Source organism: Dromaius novaehollandiae, chromosome 3 (genome assembly GCF_036370855.1).
Source record: "Dromaius novaehollandiae isolate bDroNov1 chromosome 3, bDroNov1.hap1, whole genome shotgun sequence".
In the NCBI taxonomy this organism is placed as follows: domain Eukaryota; kingdom Metazoa; phylum Chordata; class Aves; order Casuariiformes; family Dromaiidae; genus Dromaius; species Dromaius novaehollandiae.
Window position 1 is genome coordinate 121,950,095 of NC_088100.1, and position 22,543 is coordinate 121,972,637.

Sequence of the window (22,543 nt, forward strand, 5' to 3'; positions counted from 1 at the left end):
GCCTGCTCAGAGCCTAGATGCTGAAGCAGGTAGAATTTGGTGCTTCTGGAGGAAGAACAGCTTTCAGACAGCAGAAGCCAATAGGGTGAGAACCCTGGGTGCTGATGGGATACATAAACTAAGCTCAGATTAGAAACACCTATGAAATGAACTTAAGCAGGTGTGTGAGAAGTGTCCCAAGTCTCCCTGAGTACTAGAGAAATAATCTTTTTTGCTAATTTGAGATCAGGAGAAAAAGGCTGGAATCACATGGAAACCAGAGCACTTAAATTAGCCTTTGCAACTGTTTTATGAAGGGTTCCACATACGTATTCTGAGTTCTCATTGATCTCACCTGTTTGCAAACCTCAAGCCTCTCATAGGCTAATATTTGGAGAGGGGAGGGAAGTAGTAAGTGAATCTTTTTCCCCCCCTCAGGCTTGTTTAAACCACAGAGCCCGAGGCACTGATTGTTGTCCCATTCTCCTCCCTCCCCCCCCCCCCCCTCCTTTTAACATACTGTCAGGGTATTTGTTTTTCTGGAGAGGAGCTTGACATACTCTGAGGTTACAGACTTTTGGCCTAAATTCTTAATAATGTCTTTCTCCTCATGGACCTCAATCATTCTTGGCCTACCCTCTTTCAGAATATGTTCTTCATTCTACTAATACTGACAGTACAACATAAAAACATTAACTATATTTTAAACTTGAGGCAAATAATCTACTAAAAACAGCTAAAAATGCTAAGAGAATGGGAAAACACACTTACCTTTTGAAAATCAGAAATTATTCTGTAGAAATTCCCATTGTAGATAATCGGCTCCTTTCCCTTTAAAAAAAGAAAAAGAGCAATGGAACAAGTATTTTATGAAAATTCACTAAGTTGTAAACTAAGCATATAACAGGACACAACCACTAATATTTTTTCCTAACAAACTGAAAAAAACTATAATAGTACATATTAATATACAGTTACCTAACAAACTACAGTAAAAATTTTCAAAACTTTTGCACTCCACTCTGCAAGTTTTTAACTTCATTTTATTTTGAATTTCCCTTCCATCTTTGTTGTCTAAGCAAAAATGTTATTAGGTACAGGTGAATCTAACATGCAGTATCCATTTTTCCACGCATTTAGGACTAGAAAGTAACCCTACAGTGGAGGCCAAGAATGAGCAGTGCAAGAAACATACCTGCCCATGAGCTGAATCCACATGAAACTGATTTCAGCTCCGAGGTACTTAATCAGGTCCCTTTCTCAGCCCTACTATGGACAGAGAGTAAATTGTGCCATGGTTATTAGTGCCAAAATATACACCCCCATCGCTTCTGCCAGCACTCTAGAGCAATGGAAGCATCAATTAATTCACCGACATCCATTTCTGCTGTGTCTCCTCCTTCTATCAGTGTGGAGAAGGGGCTGGCAGCCCTAGGACATTCGACACTTCGAATTCTGAGAGGTTCAGAGAAACAAAAATCTACAGCCAAGAAAGGCCAGAACATGCGGTGGGTCTAGTGTTTGCCTTGAAACTCAAAGTGCACAAAATGCCCCAAGTAGTTTGCTAGGGCAACTGAGAACCAAGGCAGTTGCAGTTACAGCAGTGAGAGCAATTTTAATGATTTGGGACTGTGTCAAATAACAAATAACAGTAAACTATCTTAAGATTTTATGTTGAAATCTTCTGAAGTTGCCAAAAAAATCCTATTAAAACAGAAACTTTTCCAAAACATAAACGGCAACTCCAAGAGGATGATGGTTAGATATTTTATTTTCATTAAATATTGACAGTGTGTTCTTCTAGCAAAAGATGACACAGTGCCTTTGGTTTGATTTTTTTTTTTAATGCCTCAAACTCTCTCATTATGCTAATGCAGTTTCAGGTTGGCCTCAATAGCCCAAAATTACATGACAAGGTATCACTGAGTCTCTCCCACCTAACAACTGTACATGAAAGAGTCCCTACATTTATTTCTAGGGACAACTAAAGCCAGATCAGTGCTAAAAATAAAAATCACTATTCAAAACATGTTACTGGTGGAAAAACAAAGACATTACAAAAATATTTTGATACATACAGATTATTCTACTAGTTTGCAATGAGAGATGCACCTCAGATATTTTTGTTCTCTTGCAGATTGTGGTCAAATTTCAACACAGTTACATCAGCAGAAAATCCAGCAGAGCTCCACTGAATTCAGTGGCATCACAACACACCTAATGCACATAACAGAAACAGAAGCTGCTTCTCAACTGTTTTTAATCATTTACAGCTTTCTGGAGTAAAAATTGCTATTGGGCTCTGAAATTTCTCATGTTCCATGTAAACAGATGAGTACAATATCATAAAGTTTAATGAAAAAAATCAGTTTGTTTAGTTACGCAAATATCAAAAATCTTTCTTTTTGCCAGTTAAGTACTTCTTCAGAAGCTTGTTTGCATTCAAAATCTCCAGTGGCCCTTTTACTGGGACTGTAAATTCTTTGAGAGAAACACTCAGAGCCAGAGTCAAGTCTCAGTTACACTGGTAGAAATGCAGACCAATTCTTAATCCGCAGTAACCTAACTACTGACGGGTAAACGGCCTGCAGCTGCAGCCTCCAGTTTGTTCCATAGCTGGTTGTAATGGCTAAAATAATAAAACCCTAAAGCATGCATTTCTCTCCTGTCCCAAGGAAAACAAACAAACAAATAGGTAAATAAATTGGTCTTAAATACCTTGATACCTACTTTTTACAAAAGATCATTAATTGTATATTCCTTACTTCCCGAACCCCTGACCAGATAGATACCACAGGCTCTCAATGGCAAAACTGCTGAAGACTCAGTTGAACTGCCAGTTGAACTCAATGGAAGATAATCACTTAAACATCTAAAATGTGCTACACATAAACACCTACTAGAGTATTCATCACACTCAAGTCAGATTTCAGGCATCCAAATTAGGCTCCAAAATTTAGCTGAACCTTTCTAATCTTCATCTCTTGCTGCTCATGGTTGCTCATTAATGAAAGAAGGTTAAAAACAACCCTTCACACCACAGAGCTGAGGTTGGATAAATGCCCAATAAGCTCCGTAGCCTGCCTTACCATGTAATGGGGAGTACCAACAAAAGGCTCTTGAGGAACCAAATTCTGAGGTATCCAATATTTATCACTGGCCCACACAAATAACACCACTAGCCTTTCTTCTAATTGGGACATCACAAGTTGGCCTTCAATCAGGTTTTCACCTTGGTGTCTGCAGACCCCTAGGGATTCACAGATTGCTGCTGAGAATCCATGTACACTAGCTAAGAAAAGGAACGTCGACACCATACTGTTTTCCATTCTTGAACCAAGCATTCCTAGATATACTTAATATCTACCAGCTTCAGCAACTCAATTCTTTACTCTGCTTAGCACAAATGACAATCTGGTGGTACACAAAATATCCCTCATGAACTAACCAGACAATTCTTTGTATTGTGATAGTGCTATCAAAATTGCTGTTGTCTCACTTGCTCCTTTCCTAATGGAAAGCATCCTTGTACATTTTGTGCTTGCCAGTGGATTAAAAAAGGCAAAGCTTATATTGAAACAAAATCCTGAGAAGAAAATGTCTCAGTATTATTTAATAGTCATCTACCAGTAACAGCTAAGCAAGCAAAAAAGTGATTTTACGGTTCTCACTATCAGTCAGCATCAAAAAAGTGAATGTTATGGCAGTATCGCAGAACCTAAAAAGAACATAAGGCAATATGACGACCGCCAACCTTCAGTCTCCTCCTCTTTCCAAATCAAAAAGCACGGAGTTCTTCAGAAGTAAATTAAGTACATTCATAGCAGAACAGGAAACTGGCCAATCAGCTGTCACTGTGAATGCAAAAATATGGTTGTGTGTCATTAGGGAATTGCTAAGGCTGGAAAACCTAACAAAGCCACAGAAGATCTACTTCTACCAGAAGCAAAATCAGAATTGCTGGTGGAGAAAAGGAGCCAAGCAATTCCAACAGTTGTGGCATACACCAAATTCAAGACAAGGCTGAGTATTCAAATGAGCTTCCTGCCTGAACAAAGAGCAGCTCCTACTTCATACTGCAGAGATCTGCTGCTCTCACCAGCCAATTCATGCATGTGAAATATGAGCTGGAAGTGAACTGTTGAGAAAAGCATTTGTTTTGGCCCCAACGTTCAGGATATGGTGATTACACTTAGTGGTTTCCTACAGGAAAGGGGAGAGAGACTGGGTAAGTCTGCCATGTCTTGTTCTGATGGTATATGTTCAGCGACAAGAAGTCTTCCTGGTATGGTTGCACTCATTTATAAAATACTCCTAATGTCTACAAGGAGTTCTGTAGTATTCACCAGAAAGTTCTGGCACTAAGACAACGAAGCAACACAAAAACGGTCTTCAAAATCCCTCTGAAAACAGGTTATATCAGAGTTCAGCCACTGAAATCACATATATCCTCAGTTTCATGTCATGGACAGCAAATGCAATTTTAAATCCTTCTAGTGCAATGAAAGTGCAATGAATACCAAGAGACAAAGCTTTTACCCATTTCCAAACTGCTGGTGCGAAAGGTGAGACGTATTTCTTGACTAGTCACCCAAGCTATTCTATCACCTTAAACACACAGCACGGTTTTGCCAAATCACTTCTCCCTTGTATTTTCTCATGACTTAACAAACCCTGGTTACCTGCAAGGAAAGAAGTTAAGTTTTCAAAGTCCTCAGATAAGTCATGATGGTTCTTCAACAGGATGGATAACCTTCATCAAGACGCTGGATTCATCAACAGATTCAAAACCTCTGACTACTTTTTTTTCCTTAACTGAAAACAAAATGCGACTTGACAGTGATTTACAATACAAGGGCTTCTTTTCACCTGTCACTCTCTGAAATGATCAGAGAGAACAACCTGACAGAAACACATTTCTAAAAGCTTGCAACTCTGTTCTCTAACTAATGACACTTGGTTAGGGATGAAGAGCACTTGCTTGAGTTACCCACTGGGAGACTGATACTTTAAAATTCCAGTGAGGACCTCTTCCCTGATTCTGGAGTATGAGTACCCGATTTGGAAAACACCACCATTAGAATCTTAATTTACTCACAACGATGATTTCAGTCCATGAATATATCCTCTTCTGAAACAGTCATTACCTACCAAACCTTCGCTCATTTTGTGCCAGAAAAGCAGATAAATCATGGCTGATGTTCTTTTCAGTTATTTTTAGATAAACGATTTTTAAACAACATTTCCTAGACCTAAACTCACTATACAGCAACCTGCACATGCGGAATTTCTAAAAAGATCTTTTCTTTCTTTGCATTTTTTTCCCAGCAACTGCAAATCAAAAAGATAAAAAAAGAAAGAAAGAAAAAAAAAAAAAACCACTTGCGCTCTAATGCTAGCTCTTTGATAAGATGGTGCCAGCTGGTACACACTCATGGGCAGGAAACCACACTTACCAAAACAATGTTGTATCAGCACCCTGCCTCCTAAGAGCACGCAGCGAGGCTGTACGCTGCCAGGTCCTGCGTTGAATGGGGCAGACTGTTCTAGCAAGGGCCACGCTGCCGAATTGTTCATTCTCATTCAAAACCTTTGAAAAACCTCAGCTCCTTCCTGGCGTGGAGCCTTGCCAGGGACATCAGTCTGTTGTTGGTGACACACTCTACACACAACTCAGTGGCTTCCTGTTCAAAGCATTACATAATTTGAGCCTCTGGCATATCTTCCTGGAACATTTCACATATTAATCCACAAGCTCAGCAGCCTCTTCAGTAACCAGAAAACTCTCCACCTTTTCTTCAGTGATGCTGACCAGGATGGTATTGACTGCAGAGGGTAAGGCTGTCTATTTCCAAGGAAATAAAAACTGGATGGTATGGTTCACAGACACAGACAAAAGAAGAAGCTAAATACAGAGCTAGTCCTCAATAACTCCAGAGACGATGAAAAAACTACATTTCATCTGTTCGTGCCAAAGGAATAGCATAATTGAAAACACATTCATAAGCCACATACATGGCATATTAAGGACAACTGCATTTAGGTTTACTGAGTTTAGTTAGAAACTTACTAACTAAAAAAAGTACACATCCTACTGCTAGTATCATACACAATACACACTAACTACTAGTCCTACATCTGACCCTAACTGTGCACAGTCATGAGTCAAAAAACTTCTTAAGTCAGGATAATGGGCCATACAGCTAATTTGAAAAGCAAATCTACTTTTTGATATCTGCTGAGCAAGACTCAGCTGACTGAATTCCTGAAACAGGCAGGCCATTCCCATAGGGACTCCAAATAATTTGAAACCTGGGGATTATATCTTATGAAAAGCATATTGATTAGCAATAGGTATACCCACCAAAATTATCTATTCGTAAATAAACACATAAATCTTTCAGATTTCTTTCCTACAGTGAATGCATTATATTTATCTGATAAAACCAATTAATTTAAGTCAGGCAATAAACAACAGCAGCATTTGTGCAACATAAACAAAACTGAGATACCATAAACTCTTACCACTATGCAAATGCAATAGGCCTAAAAAACACAATCTACAATTCCAGTCACAAAATTTTAGAAGGATGTCTTTCCAGACACTGTAGTAAAAAAAGGGATTAAAATGACAGATCTTCTGTCTTGCAACCTAACAACTATGGGACCATACTATCCTGAAGTATCTGCAGGTACTTCTACGTATATTTTAGGTGGGTATTATGTTTTCCAGGATTTTAAAGCATTCTGTTTTTACAGACACCTATAGTAATTCTCTAGAACCAAAATTATCCTGCTGCAATTGAGGAGGATTTCAATCTATGAAATTACTCACTGCAGATGAAAACAATAACAATCCAAGACCTCACATATAGCATTACAAAGAATAGAGCTCAGTTAGGTGTAGATGCTCTAATTCTGCTGTGCTAATGAAATTAGTAATTTTCATAAAAAACTGTTCTTGCTAAGAGTACAGCTAAGGTATCTCTTACTACATGCAAAGCAAACAGACAAGAAGGGGCAATCCCATCCTCCAACACACAGCCTGGGTAATCAACGCGGATACCAGGGAACGTGCAGTGGATGAGAGATGGGAAGAGGACAGATACTCCTTTCAAGCCTGCAAGCCATCAGCTGCTAGCACTTGAAATCATTGAAATAAAATGCAATAGTCTAAGGGATTCTCCAGGGAAAGCTCAGCACGATCAGAGTAACCCTTCCATCATAGCTCAGGCATTCTTTTTCGGAGGTGCCCCTATGTTTCAGAAACCGGTAGTTCATTTCTTGCTGTTCATATTTTTAAACACAGGCCAGCAACTACAACACAGCATGTTCCGACCTATGCTTTTATTATCCCAAACTTCTCTAACAGCAAGAGAAAGGGATTATGCAGCATTCTTTCTCCCTTTGAATGTTTATTGAGACTATTACACATCAGCTATAACAAAAGATAGATACACTACACTGTGCAAAGTAACACTGAATGGGCACACCACTGTTTTATCCAAATCTGTATGTCCCATAACATGTTGGGAAGTAAAGAGCTGATCATACTAGGTATGGTCCTACAGGACAGTTTAATGATAGCAAACACTTTCAAATGTATCAAAGCATTCAGCTTTTTCACACTATCCCTCTTCTTGGCAGTCATTAAATTTTACTAATTTTTTTACTATTTTACAAAACATTAATTACTAAATGAATCTGTGCTTCTAGGGACACTCCATTCCATCCCTTTTCTTCTTGTGAGACTGCACAGTGAAGATGCAGCAGTATATTTACAACAATTTTCATGCTAGCAGATGTTACACCACAACAAAATTGCTTTGCTGCAAGTTCAAGGAGGCAGCGGTGGAATGAAGTTTACTCAACCAGATATCAATAAAAACAACAGAGGATGGCAAACCTCAGGACGCAGGCATTTAATTTCACGCAACTCTCTCTTTCCCTTTCTTACGCCGTTCTCCAATCTGTTTTAATTCCGTAAGAGACCCTGACTTGTAGCCACTTCATAATGCATTACAAGACCTAAATGCCAGCAGCTTTTCTTGTTTTAACAAAATCTACAGAGCTGGAATTAGATTATAACTGGCTTAAACACACTTTTATTTTACTTCTATCCACATAGAACATATACCTAGTTCAAAATATAAAACAAATTTAGTTATTAGTAATACCAGATACAAGAGAAAAAAATTCATTGTAAAAAGCTGGGAGATACATTTCAAAACAATTCTGATTGCCACTGCTGAAACTGGCAACAACTAGCTAGCTAAAAGTGGCATTATTGTGATGGAAATAGCATGGTATTTCAGTGCAACAAAGTAAATATATTCCACCAGATGCTAGGACAGGAGCTGAAAACCACCCAAAAAGGACCACTGCAATAATGTTTTGACGCCGAGTTTAAGCATTAAGCTGTAAGTACAATGCAACATTTTGGGGGCACTGGAATAAAATCTGATATGGCTTGCCAGATCTCCTGTCCTCTAACTTCTCCCAAGCAAAAACGTGCAAGACATTAGTTTAATTTTTATTTGCCCAGTAAACAGATCAAAGCATTACACATCTGCAAGAAAGGTTTACAAAGCATCACTGTGCAAACATCCTGGGCCTCATGCTGCAGGCTTTACTGAAACAAGTCTTTTGTGATAGCAGCCAAAACCAATCTGTGTTAAGCCTATATAGGTTGTCCAATGTCAAGATTCACGCTTAAAAGGGATGCCAGCAACTTTAACATCCCACTTGTTTGAAAATTATTAAAACATGCAGCTTAAGTTTTTAGGCTGATTTTTACCACGTGTAATTGGAATTGTTTCACACTTATGTTCTCTTACCTGTATGATAAAAATTGTATTCGGCTGTAGACTCATCCTATACTGATTATATAAACTCTTCAGGGAAAGGATCTTTCCTTAATATCAATGCACAACGTCTATAAAGGACAGCAGAACCCCTATTAGATCTCCCAAGTGCTCTAAGAGTGCGAAATGTCAAATAACAATTTTTAGCATAGCTGAATCATTTTTCTAGACGTACGCTTTGTATATTTCATCGTATTTTGTGCCCAGTCTTTTCTGTTGCTTTTCTCATCCAACTATGCAACTGAATTTGTTCACTGTTTGTCTTCTGTTTCCTTCCACAGAGCTAAAAGGAAGAGGGAAGATACAGAAGTGACAGAACCTAGAGAAATGGGCTGTAAAATTCACAGGGGAGTTCAGTGGCAGCCCTGATGTGTGCAGCTACTTCAGCTCATTGTTTGGAGGAAGAAAAAAAAAAAAGGGAAAAAAAGAGAAAAAAAAGTTTTTGACTTGACAATGTCTCTTTAAGCAAGCTTTGCTGATTCAGACTACATCCATACAGTTGCCAAAAAAAAAAAAAAAAAAAAAAAAAAAAAAAAAAAAGACTCCTGAGTTATGCTCTGACTTAAGGGTTTACACAGGGAATCCTCATAGCCAGAAATAACACTAAGCAGCACATTTACATTTTTGCTGGAAGACTGGTGTCATAAAGATTATATGAAAAAAACCTGCTTGATAAATATCCTGTATCAGTTTATACTTCTAAAACTGAAAAAGAACGGAACTTTCCTACTGCTGGACTACAAATCAAAACAGGATCTGTTCCATAACAAAGGTATTAGAGGCAATGGTCTCTAATACTACATGACACATCTGCCTAAGTAGCATGAGCAATGCCTTATTCGGTGCATTCAGCAGTATTCCTGGGAGTCTGTCCTGATATAGTACGCCCATGCCCCTGATTTACTACCTCCTAATTTGCAACTCAAGATCAAGCAACTCACCAGGACGCATCTTGCTAACATACACACTGCAGACTTCTCTAGGCCCTCTCATAACATTTAAAATAAAGCTCTCAACAGCTGGAATATAAAAAGACACCAAATTGTCCTATTCATTCTGAAAGCTGCTTTATACCTTTAGATGCTTCAGCATATTGAACCAAACAACATAGATGTCATTCCTTTTTAATTTATATAAAATAGTGGTATATGTATTCTAACTAAACCCACTGTACTGCAGTGTATTATCTCATTTGAGGTAGCAGTGAACGGTCACCAATCGGCAAAAAAAGATAAGGGGTGCATTGCAATAAATGCCATAAAATAAATAATACAAAGATAGTCCCTGCCCCAGAAACCTTACAATTTAGGGCATGGAGGAAGAATCCTTAAGGGAACATCCCAAACCTACCTAATGTTCCTGAATTGTGACATTTGCATTACTTCAGCTGATACTTTAAAGGCTAAGCTAAAAGTATGCACGTTCTTCCGTGCGCTGCAGAAGGCTGCTGTGCATCTCCTCACTCAATACTGTAAGCCCTCATTTCAGGCGTTATCATGACAGAAGAATAAGACAGGTACTGGAAAATTATCATAATCAGAATGCTGGGGTCAGGAGTGCCACGCTGTATTTAACCCAAGCAACTGTCATCATGAATACAAGTCCCTGCTCAGGGGGAAAAAAAAAAAAAAAAAAATCAAAAAAAGGAAAGAAAATGTTTGCACTACAGCCAGATCAGCTGATGTCCAAAAGAAATGGCAGAAAGACGCTAGACTGTGGAACCATTAAACCAGTATCGAACAGCAGAGAAGAGTTTTCAAGCTGGGATCCTATACTTCCAGTGTCACACAAGACTATGTTTTCTAAGCAAGATGGATATTACTACATACAGTAACTGTACTCGATCAGTTTTATTTCTCATAGATGGCATGACTCCAAGTAATTCCTGACTCAAACCCAGCCTGGGCGTTGGGGAGCTCTGTTGGGGTGGTGCTGCCTTTCAAAGAGGTGTAGGAATATAACCCCCATTTCTGAGTATTACACACATTGTGACACTTCTCAGAGCCTGGTTATCTTTCCTTTGTCAGGTCTAATTTCAAGATAGAAAAAATAGAAGCTACTCAATTATCTAACAGATAGAATACCCTTTTTTCACTCTGTCTTCTGCTTTGTTGCTGAGTGTTGTTAAACAGCTGCCAACTTTTTAGAGGCAGTGAGTAGAGTGATACAAAAAAATAATAATACACTATAGCACCACTCAAAGCACTTTGCAAACAAGTGTTACCGAAGCTTCACTAATACCCTGCAAGGTGACAGTGTTCTCAGTCTCTTTCTAAAGATGGGAAGCCACAAAGCAGGGGAAAATTAAGTGGCTTGCTCAAACTTTTGCAAGGCCAAAACATGGCCAGACTGGGACGGCAATGATGACAGCAGTACAGAGTTAGACATTGCATAAAATCACTTACCCATATCAAGCCCAAATGGGGATGAAAGCAGTAACAGGGAAAGAAACACTAAAATGTACATTCCCTGCTTCTTCTTTTTTTTTTTTTTTTTTTTTTGGAAGAACATCATCTTACTGATCCTAATCTCAGGGGCTTAGCTCAGACCAAGCTGCACTGAGACTGGACCAAATCGCATCTCCAGGACCTCTTTTTTCTTAAAAAAGGAGGGAGGGGGGCAAAGAAAGAAATAGACCAGTAAGTGGACAGCCTACAAACCTTACTTGAAAAAATTTCAGATGCAGAAACCCAATCATAGTGGGATTACAATAAAAGACAATAGATAAAGGGGCACAGCCTTCTGAAAGGCTTCTTAGGTAATGCGCAAAGTGATTTAGAGTTGAACACCTGAGGCTCAAATTGACTTAGGCTACACGGTTATAACAAAAACCCCACAATTTACCAGAGATTGCTGAATGTGAAGAGCCAACTTCTACTGTTAAAATTATATTTTATTCATGAAGAAATGTGCTATTTACCTTCAGAACCTCACCGGCAGGACTCCAGAATACTCGGCTAAGCAAAGCATGTCCTGCCAAAGGCTTTAAGACAAAATTCTTTAATTTCTAAAATCTGAAAAGCAATGATACTATAAAGAGACTTAAAGAAAAATAAATGATTGGTCCACTTTCAGTCACCTTTAAAAAAATTTACTTTATATGATTTGAAATTAACTGTGAAGTGATTTCATTTCTTCAACTTTTGCAAAAGGAAAAAGACAGCCTGAAATTTATTTTTTACTTCATGTATATAGAAGCACCTATTTTTTATTTTAATGATGAGTTGGCTCTTCAGCTACTGAGGGATTCCATTTTTATAAATTATGAAATTAAGCAGTATTACCAGAAAAGCCATCATTATTTAAATTACTCATGACAAATACCAAAGGTCTATAATTTTATACCTTTTAGGTATACAATTTTATATCTCTTAACAAAACTGACATCTTACTCTGATAATTACTGCCTCTAACACTTTGAAGGTATACTTTTCACAGAGCTTTCAGATGAACTATATGAACCAACACCTTCACGATCCAATTTTTGGTTAAAATATTCAAATTACGCACGGAGGTCCTTATGGTATATAAGTTTAAATGATGCTAAAAGGCAAACCTATTCTTTTAGGTATCGGCCTTTATTAAAAGAATGGAAAAATGAAACAATCCAAAAACTAAACTTACAAAAATGCCACTGATTTTATGTGACTGGAAAATTTCTCTTGGGTTTTGTTGCATTAAGATTATGTTTTCTTAAGAAAACAATTCCATTATGAGAAACAAAAAAGGAGCAAACGAAAGTTACCTGAAAATACATAAAGAATATACTATATATATGCACACTATATATATACTATATATATGTACACACACACTATATAAATACACACACTATACTAGGGAACAGAGCCAACTTCTTAAAACTGTATAATGTAACAGTTAACCCAACCATGTAATTCCCTCTGCTGTATCTATTTGTTCACTTCAAAAGCTGTTTTCCAGTTTTCAAACACCTTACAGTAATCTCCACTTTGCTTAGCACCTTGATCATGGAAAACTACTCAACATATCAATCACTTGATGATTCAAAATTACCTGAAGAATTTCCCGCATTTCTTTCCACATAATTTCAGATCAATTCAATAGATGTTTTTAACATACCAGACTTCTCAGATGTGGGATTATATCTTTCGTTGTCATAATATTGACCTTTAGGTGTTCTGCTGTGGAGAGGGGAAGTGGTTATACCAAGTTAAAGTGAGCAAAGTCTTTCCAAGGATAAATTAGAAACGAAAGTGGGATGAGATCAGTGAGGATTTCAGAGCACTGCTGATTTAACTGGGCATAACTCAATCAAAGATGCATAAATGAGAGCATGTATTTCTGGACAGATTGATTCATCTTAGTTTTGAAAATTCAAGTGTTATGAAGATCATTAAAACAAAGATGCCCCCAGCAAGAAAGCTCACTTTTTTTCTTTTTTTTTTTTTAAGTCTACTTCAGGCCAACTAACAGCTGCTTTTAACACAAGTATTGCTTTCACCTCAAATGTGTTTTAAAATACAAGAGGAATTTACAAAATAAATACACATGTTCATATAGCAAAGAACTATTGCAAATACGTATTTTTGATTTCCCAACACTTGGAAATGCATTTATACTACACAAGGCTTTTAGCTCACCACAGAAAAGCTGTTAGAAACTAACACACAGTGATCTGCACAAACTCTGAAAGCACTATTTATCTACCTTTCTCAAAAAGAAGACAGAAGAAATGAGCTGGAGGACTGTCACTGTTCCAACAAGCAACACAACATTTTCTTTTCTGGGCCTGTAATTTGGTGAAAGGATAAGCACTGAAAATGAAGATGCAGCAGAGTAATAGTGACTGAGTTTTTTATACATGGTCTAGACTACTTTATAAAGTTCACTAAGAAGTGAACTGTGATTCCTATCAATACAGACCAGCTGAAAGCTACTTTTAGAGAACACCATTTCTCAGTGCAGACTTTATTAATAAGAATTCTTCTAAATGAACTCGACCAGACTAACAAGGATTAAGACTTATGTCTTCCATATCAACCAAACAAAAGCATGCAATAGGAACAGCAACACAGAACGCTTCTCCACAGTCATGAGCACACTATCTAGAGCTATCTAGAGAGAAAAGTAAAATGCGGATGACTGTCACACCTTTTCAGCGCTGCTGTTTCCTTCTCCTATCTATCCAAACATCTATTCATCTTTAATACCAGCTCACTCAAGAGAATCTAGTGATCATCAGCTGTCTCTCTGTTTCCAATGTAAACGTAATTAACAGCTAAGTTTGCAAAAGAGACATTTGGGGTGCTAGCTCCTATGCATGCAATCCGTGCATCCAAACACAGGAAGTAACAATAGAGGTCATCAGGGTCACCAGCACTACACTGACTTTTTAAGTGAACTTGCCTCAAAAAGAGTTAAGTACCATATGCTTCTTCCAAGGTGTTAGTCTTCATTAATGCAAGAAGGGAAGGATGGCAATGACTCCCATAAAAGCTTCAAAAGTGCAAATAGTTCTTCCATTACCTGAAGCAATGACTAATTTAACTGTATGACATTTCCTCGTATAAAGACATGCGCAGAAAACAGTACACAGTTACAAACTATTTTTACATGACTCCTCCAAGTCAACCTTACACTCTCATTAGGATATCTCAGAGGAGACCATTTTATCAGCACCTGTTGGCTGGGCTGGGCAGATGTGCAGACCCCAGTAGATTTTCAGGTGTCGGGGGGGAGGGGAAAGGGGGACAAGCACCCAGGACCAAACATCCATAATACTTTAAGATGCAACCAAGCAGATGGGGGACTGCAAGTTTAACAAAATTATGCCAACAGTATCCAAGCCCAGGGAAAGTGCAACTAACGCATCTAAAAAGCTATGTCCATTTTGTTCTGTCCTGGGCCAAGGTCTTCTCAGAATTTATTTCTCTTCTCTGCTGCCAGTGACAGGAAGGGGTCAAAAAAAGCCACTGTGCATTTCACAGCTGAGGAACAGAGCATCAGCAAAAAGTCACACTCTGCTAGATACTGCCAGATTTGAAGGATTTGGAAACAACCACTGTGTCAGTTCAGTTGAGATATACAGGACCAGTGGACCCTCTACAGGTTAAATGTAAATGTATGGAGGGGGCTACTTTCCCTACCTTTAGAGCAACTGTAGGGCCTTCCATGGTCTTCCACCTACAGCTGTTGTACCAGGGAGGATATGGCTCCACCATCTCCCCAGGATGACCAGCAGCAGCCAAAGCTCCTCTCCACACAGGCTGCTCTGTCCGAGTCCTGTCCTCCCCAAAAGACAGAGACCGAGAGAGAGAGAGAGAGAGAGAGAGAGAGAGAGAGAGAGAGAGAGAGAGAGAGAGAGAGAGACACCGAGAGAGACCGACCCTCCACTTTCAGCTTCAGCATAGGAATTCACCAACCCAGCAGATAACCGCACCGTGTGAGGAATGACAGGCACACCAAGGGGGATTTCCAGGAGCTCCCCTGCACCTGCAGCCACACAGATACAGGAAATTTCTAATGGGAAAATTACAAAATGGGCAGTAAGGCCAAAGTATTTACATTAGCTGCAACTATCAGCTCTTATGCCAGACTGCAGCACCTAATTTGCAAGCTGCTCTGATATACCTGCAATCACATTTCATCTTCCCTTGTCATTTAATGTATGACAACTATTCCTAAGTATATTTTCCTAGGGAAGTAGCACACAAGTAACACTGGCCATAAGACCAGAAAGAAATAATTACTCAATCTATTCTTTGCTGATGTCAGACACGCAGTACAGTTCTCTGCATCCAGCAGAGAGCCCATTTAATCTGCACCAATCTTCAAGAGCTGTATCTGAAAAAGAAAAAAAATTTAATGGTCCAACAGCCCCCTTCTGCCTTGCAGCCAAGGTTTGGGAGCAATACACAGTCCCTTTCATCATGAGACAGGGTCATATAACCTCTCCTTTAGCAGAATTATGCTTCGTTGTCATCTTTGCAAACAAATCTATCACAAATTCATTTCAGCTTCTTATCCTGTCTCTGCAGCTCCTTTAAAAACACTCTATCTTCCCTGATCAGAGCCCTCCATAGAAAAGGGATACTAATTCCATTTGGTTCAATAAATCACGTTCGTTTAGCCAGGGTAACCACTCCACGGCTCAACTTCATACTTCCCAATAAGGCGTTCATCCTCCATTTCCACTCACTCTTTTCTGATAGGAATTCTGTATGAATTGAAGCAACATGTCCTTACCATGCCTACATCCACCACAAAAATGCAAGTTGCGCAAAGATATTCAAAACTGCTCTTATTTTTAAAATTTTTATTCTACTTTGTGTATTTCAAGACAGAAATAAGCTCTTATAACAGCTATCAACTCCCTTCCTACTTGTGTTTCATTTTGATAGCTGCGGCAGCAGTACAGATGTCCAAAGGCAGCGACAGGGGCAGGTATCCTGGACCCAGAGCAGATCCGCAGATAAGAGCAGAGTAGGGAAGACCCGTACATGCAGGAGGTACAGCATGTACAGCAACATGAATAATGAAAATCTCCACAAGATTAGCAAGGAAGACCAAAAAGCAAATGTGAGAGAGACTGCAGTTTCAGGCATAGGAGAGGAAAATGTTCATAAAGGAGAAAAACAGAAACAGAAAACGTTGTAGGGTTTTGGAATGAAAGCCTAAAGGATCAAGGGGGAAAAACTGCCACTTTGTCATGACAAGCTCTCTCCCAACCTATCTTGTTCAAAACCACAGCTTATATCTCACAGGCCTCCCTTATTGCTTGTTATTTTCCACAACATCACACTGTTCACAGGATCATGGAAACTCTAGATCACTGGAATCCAAGAGATGCTTCTTATTAACCTTTCAAGATCTCTCTCTCTTTTTGTCCCCTTTATTAGTCACTAACCTCCTGACTGATTGCTTCCAGTCTGCAGGAACGTGCATGTGTGCGGGCTTAAGTTCAATACAGAAATTGTTAGAAAAGGAAACCTATCTGCAACTTTAAGATTAAACAGCCTGTTTTTTAATACCTATTTCATACTGGCTTCTTCCTCCTTACGTGCAAACACTGCTTAAATTGAACATATATTCTCTCTCAGATAGCATATTGCTAGACCAACCGCAGCAACAAATGCTTTTATCTAACTCTTTGATAGGTGGACAATATCTGTTTTTTATTCTTTATATATTCCCACTTTCATACAGTATTGCACATAAAAACAACAGAATATAAGCACTAAAGGCCTGGATTAAAACATTTCATAGATGTAAATGGCCTATCAGTACAACATCTGGAAAGGAACCATGTAGAGTATTCAACCTGAACATAACAGTCACTTTGAACCTAACACCTATGCCTTTACACATCTTCTCAGTCTTCTAAAATTGGCCAACTGCAGGGTTAGTTCACAAAGAAAGTTACAATTTGAGAGCCTCGAAGCCTGTTGAATAGAGCCAACTTCTTCAGAAATGAGAGGGCAGAGGTGCAGGTGCTGGTTGTTTCAGCCATACTAATTTCGGGATCTGCAAAAACAGACCATAGGGCAGACCACAGTCCAAGCAGACTGTCTCATCTCTGTTGCCTAAAGCTCCAAGATACTGTTACTGGATAAAGAAATACACTCTTATTTTGAGAAAAGACCAAGCAAGTGACCCTACGTTGTCTGTGTCTAGGGCCTACGCATTGTGATAGTAAGAGAACAGCTTCCCCATAAAATCAGAAAAAAGGCCATATCTGAAATTATGATGGGTGCCAATCACCTACTGAATTCAATTTCCAAACATCTCTTTTTGTAACAGGTAGGAAAAAAGATGAGAAATGAAACAGCTGAGCACTTTGTGCTACAGAGTAAATCTTCCATCAGACAGCATTCAGCAGCTGCAAAAAGTCTGGTTATAGATTCACCTAGCCTCCTTGAAATTGGTCATTAAATAGGGGAGTGCAAGCAAGCCTGCTTCACCCCCATATTCATGGGCTTTGTGATCTACACAGTCCTATGACTAGTTATTAGTCGCTAGTGGGACAGGATCAAGATTGAGTTCAACACCAGTAACGGGCAATAGTAAAGAAGGGGAAGCTACAGAGAGGTCAAACTAATGGCCTAATCTGCCACAGAAACCTAAATCATGAAAAAAAAGCAAGCAACCTTATAACCTGGAGACCTTGTATTTTTTCCTTTTCATGAGCAGATTCATTACTTTATGGCAACCTGACCTTTCAGCGACACCAGCACTGCTCCCCCGAAGAGGTTCCCTCCCACAGGAAAGACTCACTGGTGCTTCTTAGAACTCCAAACATGAGGAAGTTTTATCATCATTGACAAATACCATTCATCAAAGCCTAGTAACAAGCCAGGCAGGCCACTATGACTTCATAACACCCTGCCTAAGGGCTGGGACTGTCAGTGGAAAGGAAGAGAGGGTTTTCTGCTTCATTCTCCTCCCCCAAAACGAGATTCCTTAGCTGCTTCTTGGATGCCACTTTAATGAGTTCTTCATCCAGTGGATGATGCCGAAATACTGCTAGGTCTTGTGCCATCCTATTAGCAGCAGTGTCTGCCTCAGTTGAGAACTCACATAGCCGAACCCACAGCACCTCATTACCTTACAATCTGATGCAGGTCTTCAGAAGGAGGGGATGCAGGTTCTCATTTTCCTCCAAGACCCGAACAGTGATAACCCCACAGGACAAGACCAACGACTCATCATCCAGAAGTTTGCTGGAAAGGAACCTCTGAAGCCACAACAGTGCTGCACCACCTATTTCTGTGTCACACAAGCCGCTTGGGAGCGCCATGCCCTGAAAACTACAGCAAGCCCTGGCATAAGCACTGTGAGGACAGCTGTGAAACAGCTGTCCTGACACTTTTCCCCAAATTGGAGTTCTGTTCCAGACATCAGTATGTCTTTTTGGAACATGGAAGTTACTATTTCATGGCTTCTGGAAAGAGGAGAGGAAAAAAAATAATCCAGGAAGGCTGCGAATCTGCCTTCTTCCACAGTTTGACAAATCTCTTCATCCATATTTACCAAACTTCATACAACACTACCACAGCGAGATAGTCCAGAAAGAGCAAAACACATTTTCACAGCTCAGTGCTCACAGGGCAAGAACAGAAGCAAAACAGGCTGGTTAATGCCAAAGCACAGTATTTGTGGTATTTATACCAGTGCCATCCATACATTCAGACTCGCAACAGGTCAGATCATTGTGTGATCTTTGGATGTTGTGTACCCAGAGAAGTCAAGCCAACATTCACTTTTCCTGCAGCAGCAAGGGGACCACAAAGCCAGCTCTCAGAAAATCCCATTGAATAAAATTTATCTGAGCCTTTGATGCAAGCACTTAAGCCATTTTGATGTGGTCAGCGTTACACATGCATCTTACGGAAGAATAAGGCCTCCTAAACAGTATAATCAAAAAACTTCTGAGGAGTTTACAGTCTGGGTCATAAACATCTCCACTACGTGCAACTTCTGCAGACATCAAAGAGTATTCCCAAAACCGTGAGTATGTATTACAGATCTCATAAAATAAGTAAATGAACTGAAGCTAGCAATTTTGCAATATTCAAAGCAGCACAATGTACCTATTTATTAGGTAATGGAACTAAGCCCAGGCTACTAATAAGCTATTCTGCATGTAATGCTTTGTGCAACCTTTAATAATAGTTTCCACTAACAACCAACCAGTGATTTTATGAATTGAAAAATTTCACTTCTAAATTAACTTACAACAATTCCCTGAATCTAATGGGGACAGATGATTAAAACTACAGCAGAAATCAGTCTTCTCTAAAATCAATGAGGTATCTATTTTCATAGCTAGCTACTCTTCACTAAGATGCCTGGATTCTGTTTCTGTGCTTACTTTTAAAATTCTGATAAATATTCCCCTGCCCCTCCTTCTCCCCTTCCCCTGGAAAATGAATTAATTCAATTTTAAGCAAAATATTAAAATACCCATCTCAGAAATTTGTTCTTCTGCAAGTTATAAACAAGCAGGAATAGGCATTGAGATGGTAAAACTACCAAGAAAAGTAAACCACAAAGCGACGCAAGTAGAATACAAGACCCAACAAGCTAACGTGCAAAGGAATTACAAAATAAATAACGGAAATTATACTCCTACAAGTTTTCAACATACTGTATGTAAACCTGGCAAAAATAAAGCCATCACTCCCTATAAAGTCGTAACAAATATTTGACACACTCACAGCATAGCTCCAAGTTCATCATCACTGCCAGATATTACTGGAATAAATGGCCAAAGTCTGCAACAGAAGTCAGCAGCACGTATCAAGCCAAAAGACCAGGCCGTTATTTTAGAAAAGGTGAAAGCAGAACACAACCAGTGATTTTGCCTGGTATATAACAATGAGATATTTTCTCTATCAGCAAGGGAAATTTGTATGATATCTCCCTCTTCCCCTCCTTGGTCTTTATCTCTTTCCCCTCAAGGTTCTTTCTTCCCTGCACACTAAGAAAAAGCGGAGAGCGCATGTTATGCATAAATTCATGACATAGAAAATTCTGTTTTAGAACACAGCTCTTGTGCGTGGGCGCGTGTCTATAAAATAAAAGGCACTGTTACTCTCCCAAGTACAAATCCACATCCAGAAATTAAATCAGATCTTAACATTTTATTTTGACAGCTACATGCAGCTATATTTCCACCAGAGGTCTGACTTCAATATGAATACCTGGTTTTTTGTTATATCATCAAAAGATGAATCAAAACTGATGTTCGAAGGTAGAATGGTATTAACAGTTGTGGAAGAGAGTTCCCATGCTTGAAATCTGTAATTTATTTTAATTACTTGCTGAAATTATCAGCTGCAGAGAGGAATAAATCTGTTTCCAATTTGTATTTATAAACTGTCTCTGTAAAAAATAAATTTGCTCAGCTCTGTACAATGACAATTATTTTATAGTACATAGCAACACTATGTACCCATGACCTGGAGAAAGCCTGCAAACATAGTAGGCATTACACTTTCAGAAGTTAAAGAAAATAAACTCAAATGAGTAACACTGCCAGCTTGCTTAGACTGCTCAAACCAACTACATAACACAACCATCAAGATAAATGTGTCATTACAGACCCTGCTCCGTCCACTGGTGGAATTAGCAACGTTATGTTTTCTGTACAAGCAACTCAGATTAATAATCTGAAAATTCCATAAAACAACATCAAGGGAAGTTTGGAAAACACTAAACATTATTCAACCATTAAGAGAATATGATGCACGCTTTACTAAAGATCTATCCTGTACAGGTCTTTGATGGTGTGCAGCCCCTACAGCCTGTCTTACGGAGGCATCCCCCCAACCACTTACATGTTATATAAATTCCCCCGGAGATAAAGATTTTTCTACAACTTTACGAGACCATCTCCTTCTGAGAAAGTATTCCCTAACAAAGATGCATTAGGTATCTCACCAATGCACTAGATTCTTGGGTTTCTACTAGATGCCAGCATAGCTTAAAGGAATACTTGAAATTTATTTTCAGATGTTAAAATAAAGAAGAGTAAGGCTGGACAATGGTCACTGCAAAGAATAAACAGGATTAAGTAACAGGTGTCTGACTGCACATAATTCAAAGCCATGCATCAAGTACTGTGCATAGTCCTGCTGGCAAAATGGCAACCTTAGCTTGCACCTTGCTCTTAAAAGTTACCAGCAAGTGATTTTAAAACACCTGTGTAAATGAGCTCCACGCGCACCCGCGAAGAGAGGCAGCGCGCCTACTCCCAGACCTCGCTGTTCATCCGCACGAAAGCAAAACAGAGCCTCCAAAGGTGAGCCTGCCTTTGTTCGGGAGGAATAAATAAATAAATAATAAACCGAAGTTATACTTAACTGCACAGAAACATTTGTCACGCCGCCCAGCACTGACAGAATCCGGATACACTCAGAAACTACAGCGAGCTGCACAGCTGGCAGCGCAGACGAGGAGAAGCATTCAGCCGCCGGTCGCACAGCCACTCGCACACACGTACATATACACATATATATGTGTGTGCATATACGTATTTACAGGCGCAGCCCTCACCTCGGGCGGCCGGCGGCTGCCCCCGGGAGGAGCCGGCAGCCCAAGGTTACGGCCCGCCGCCCGGGGCCGCCCGGCGCCGCCGCCCGTGAAGGACGCGCCGCCTCCGGGCGATGCCGCCGCCGCCGCCTCAACGGCCACCAACGGTCGCCCGCGCGCCGCCCCCCGACCCCCCGCGGGCGCGCAGCCCCCGCCGCGCCGCGCCGCCCTTACATCAGCTGCCGCCGCCGCCGCCGCTGCCGCCGGGGCGGGAGGCAGGGCTGCGGCCGGCGGGCGCCACCGCCGCGCTGCGCAGGGTGCCGGGGCTGCGCGGCCAGGCGCCGACCGCCTCCTCCTGCCGCCTCCTCCGCCGCCTCCGCGCGCCTCCGCGTGTGCGTGTCCGGCCGTGTGTGCAGCCCGCTCGCCTGGCGGCGGCGGCGGCGGCTCCTCCCCCCTTCCCTTCCCTTCCCTTCCCTTCCCTCCCCCGCCCCGGCCCCGGCCCCGGCCCCGCCGCCGCCGCCGCAGCCCCCGCAGCGCGGCGCGCGGAGAAACGCGCCGGGGCGAGGGCGAGGGCGAGGGCGAGCCCCGCCGCCCCCCGCGGGCAGGGCAGGGCAGGGCAGGGCCGCGCCGCGCCGCCCCCGCTCCGCGGCCGCCGCCGCGCACGGCCGCGAGCAGCGCATGGCAAC

The 22,543-nt window shown here is 40.6% G+C and overlaps 1 protein-coding gene across 11 annotated transcripts in view; it reads right to left on the reverse strand.

The window, feature by feature from the left end:
- PLCB4 (phospholipase C beta 4) overlaps positions 1-22,320 on the reverse strand; it is a 216,200-nt gene extending 193,880 nt beyond the window's left edge. For 5 of the 11 annotated variants that reach the window (XM_064510009.1, XM_064510012.1, XM_064510003.1 and 2 more), the window contains exons 1-2: positions 22,092-22,320; positions 751-810 (exon numbers count right to left, since the gene is read on the reverse strand). Coding sequence is in view for 1 of the 11 variants with exons in the window: in XM_064510011.1 (XP_064366081.1) it covers positions 21,690-21,702 (13 nt within the window). In the remaining 10 variants the exon portion in view is untranslated. Of the gene's footprint in view, positions 1-750; positions 811-1,174; positions 1,246-21,689; positions 21,990-22,091 lie in introns of those variants that run through there. The other 6 variants (XM_064510010.1, XM_064510005.1, XM_026094648.2 and 3 more) reach the window with 3 other exon arrangements.
- Between the last annotated feature and the right edge of the window lie 223 nt (positions 22,321-22,543).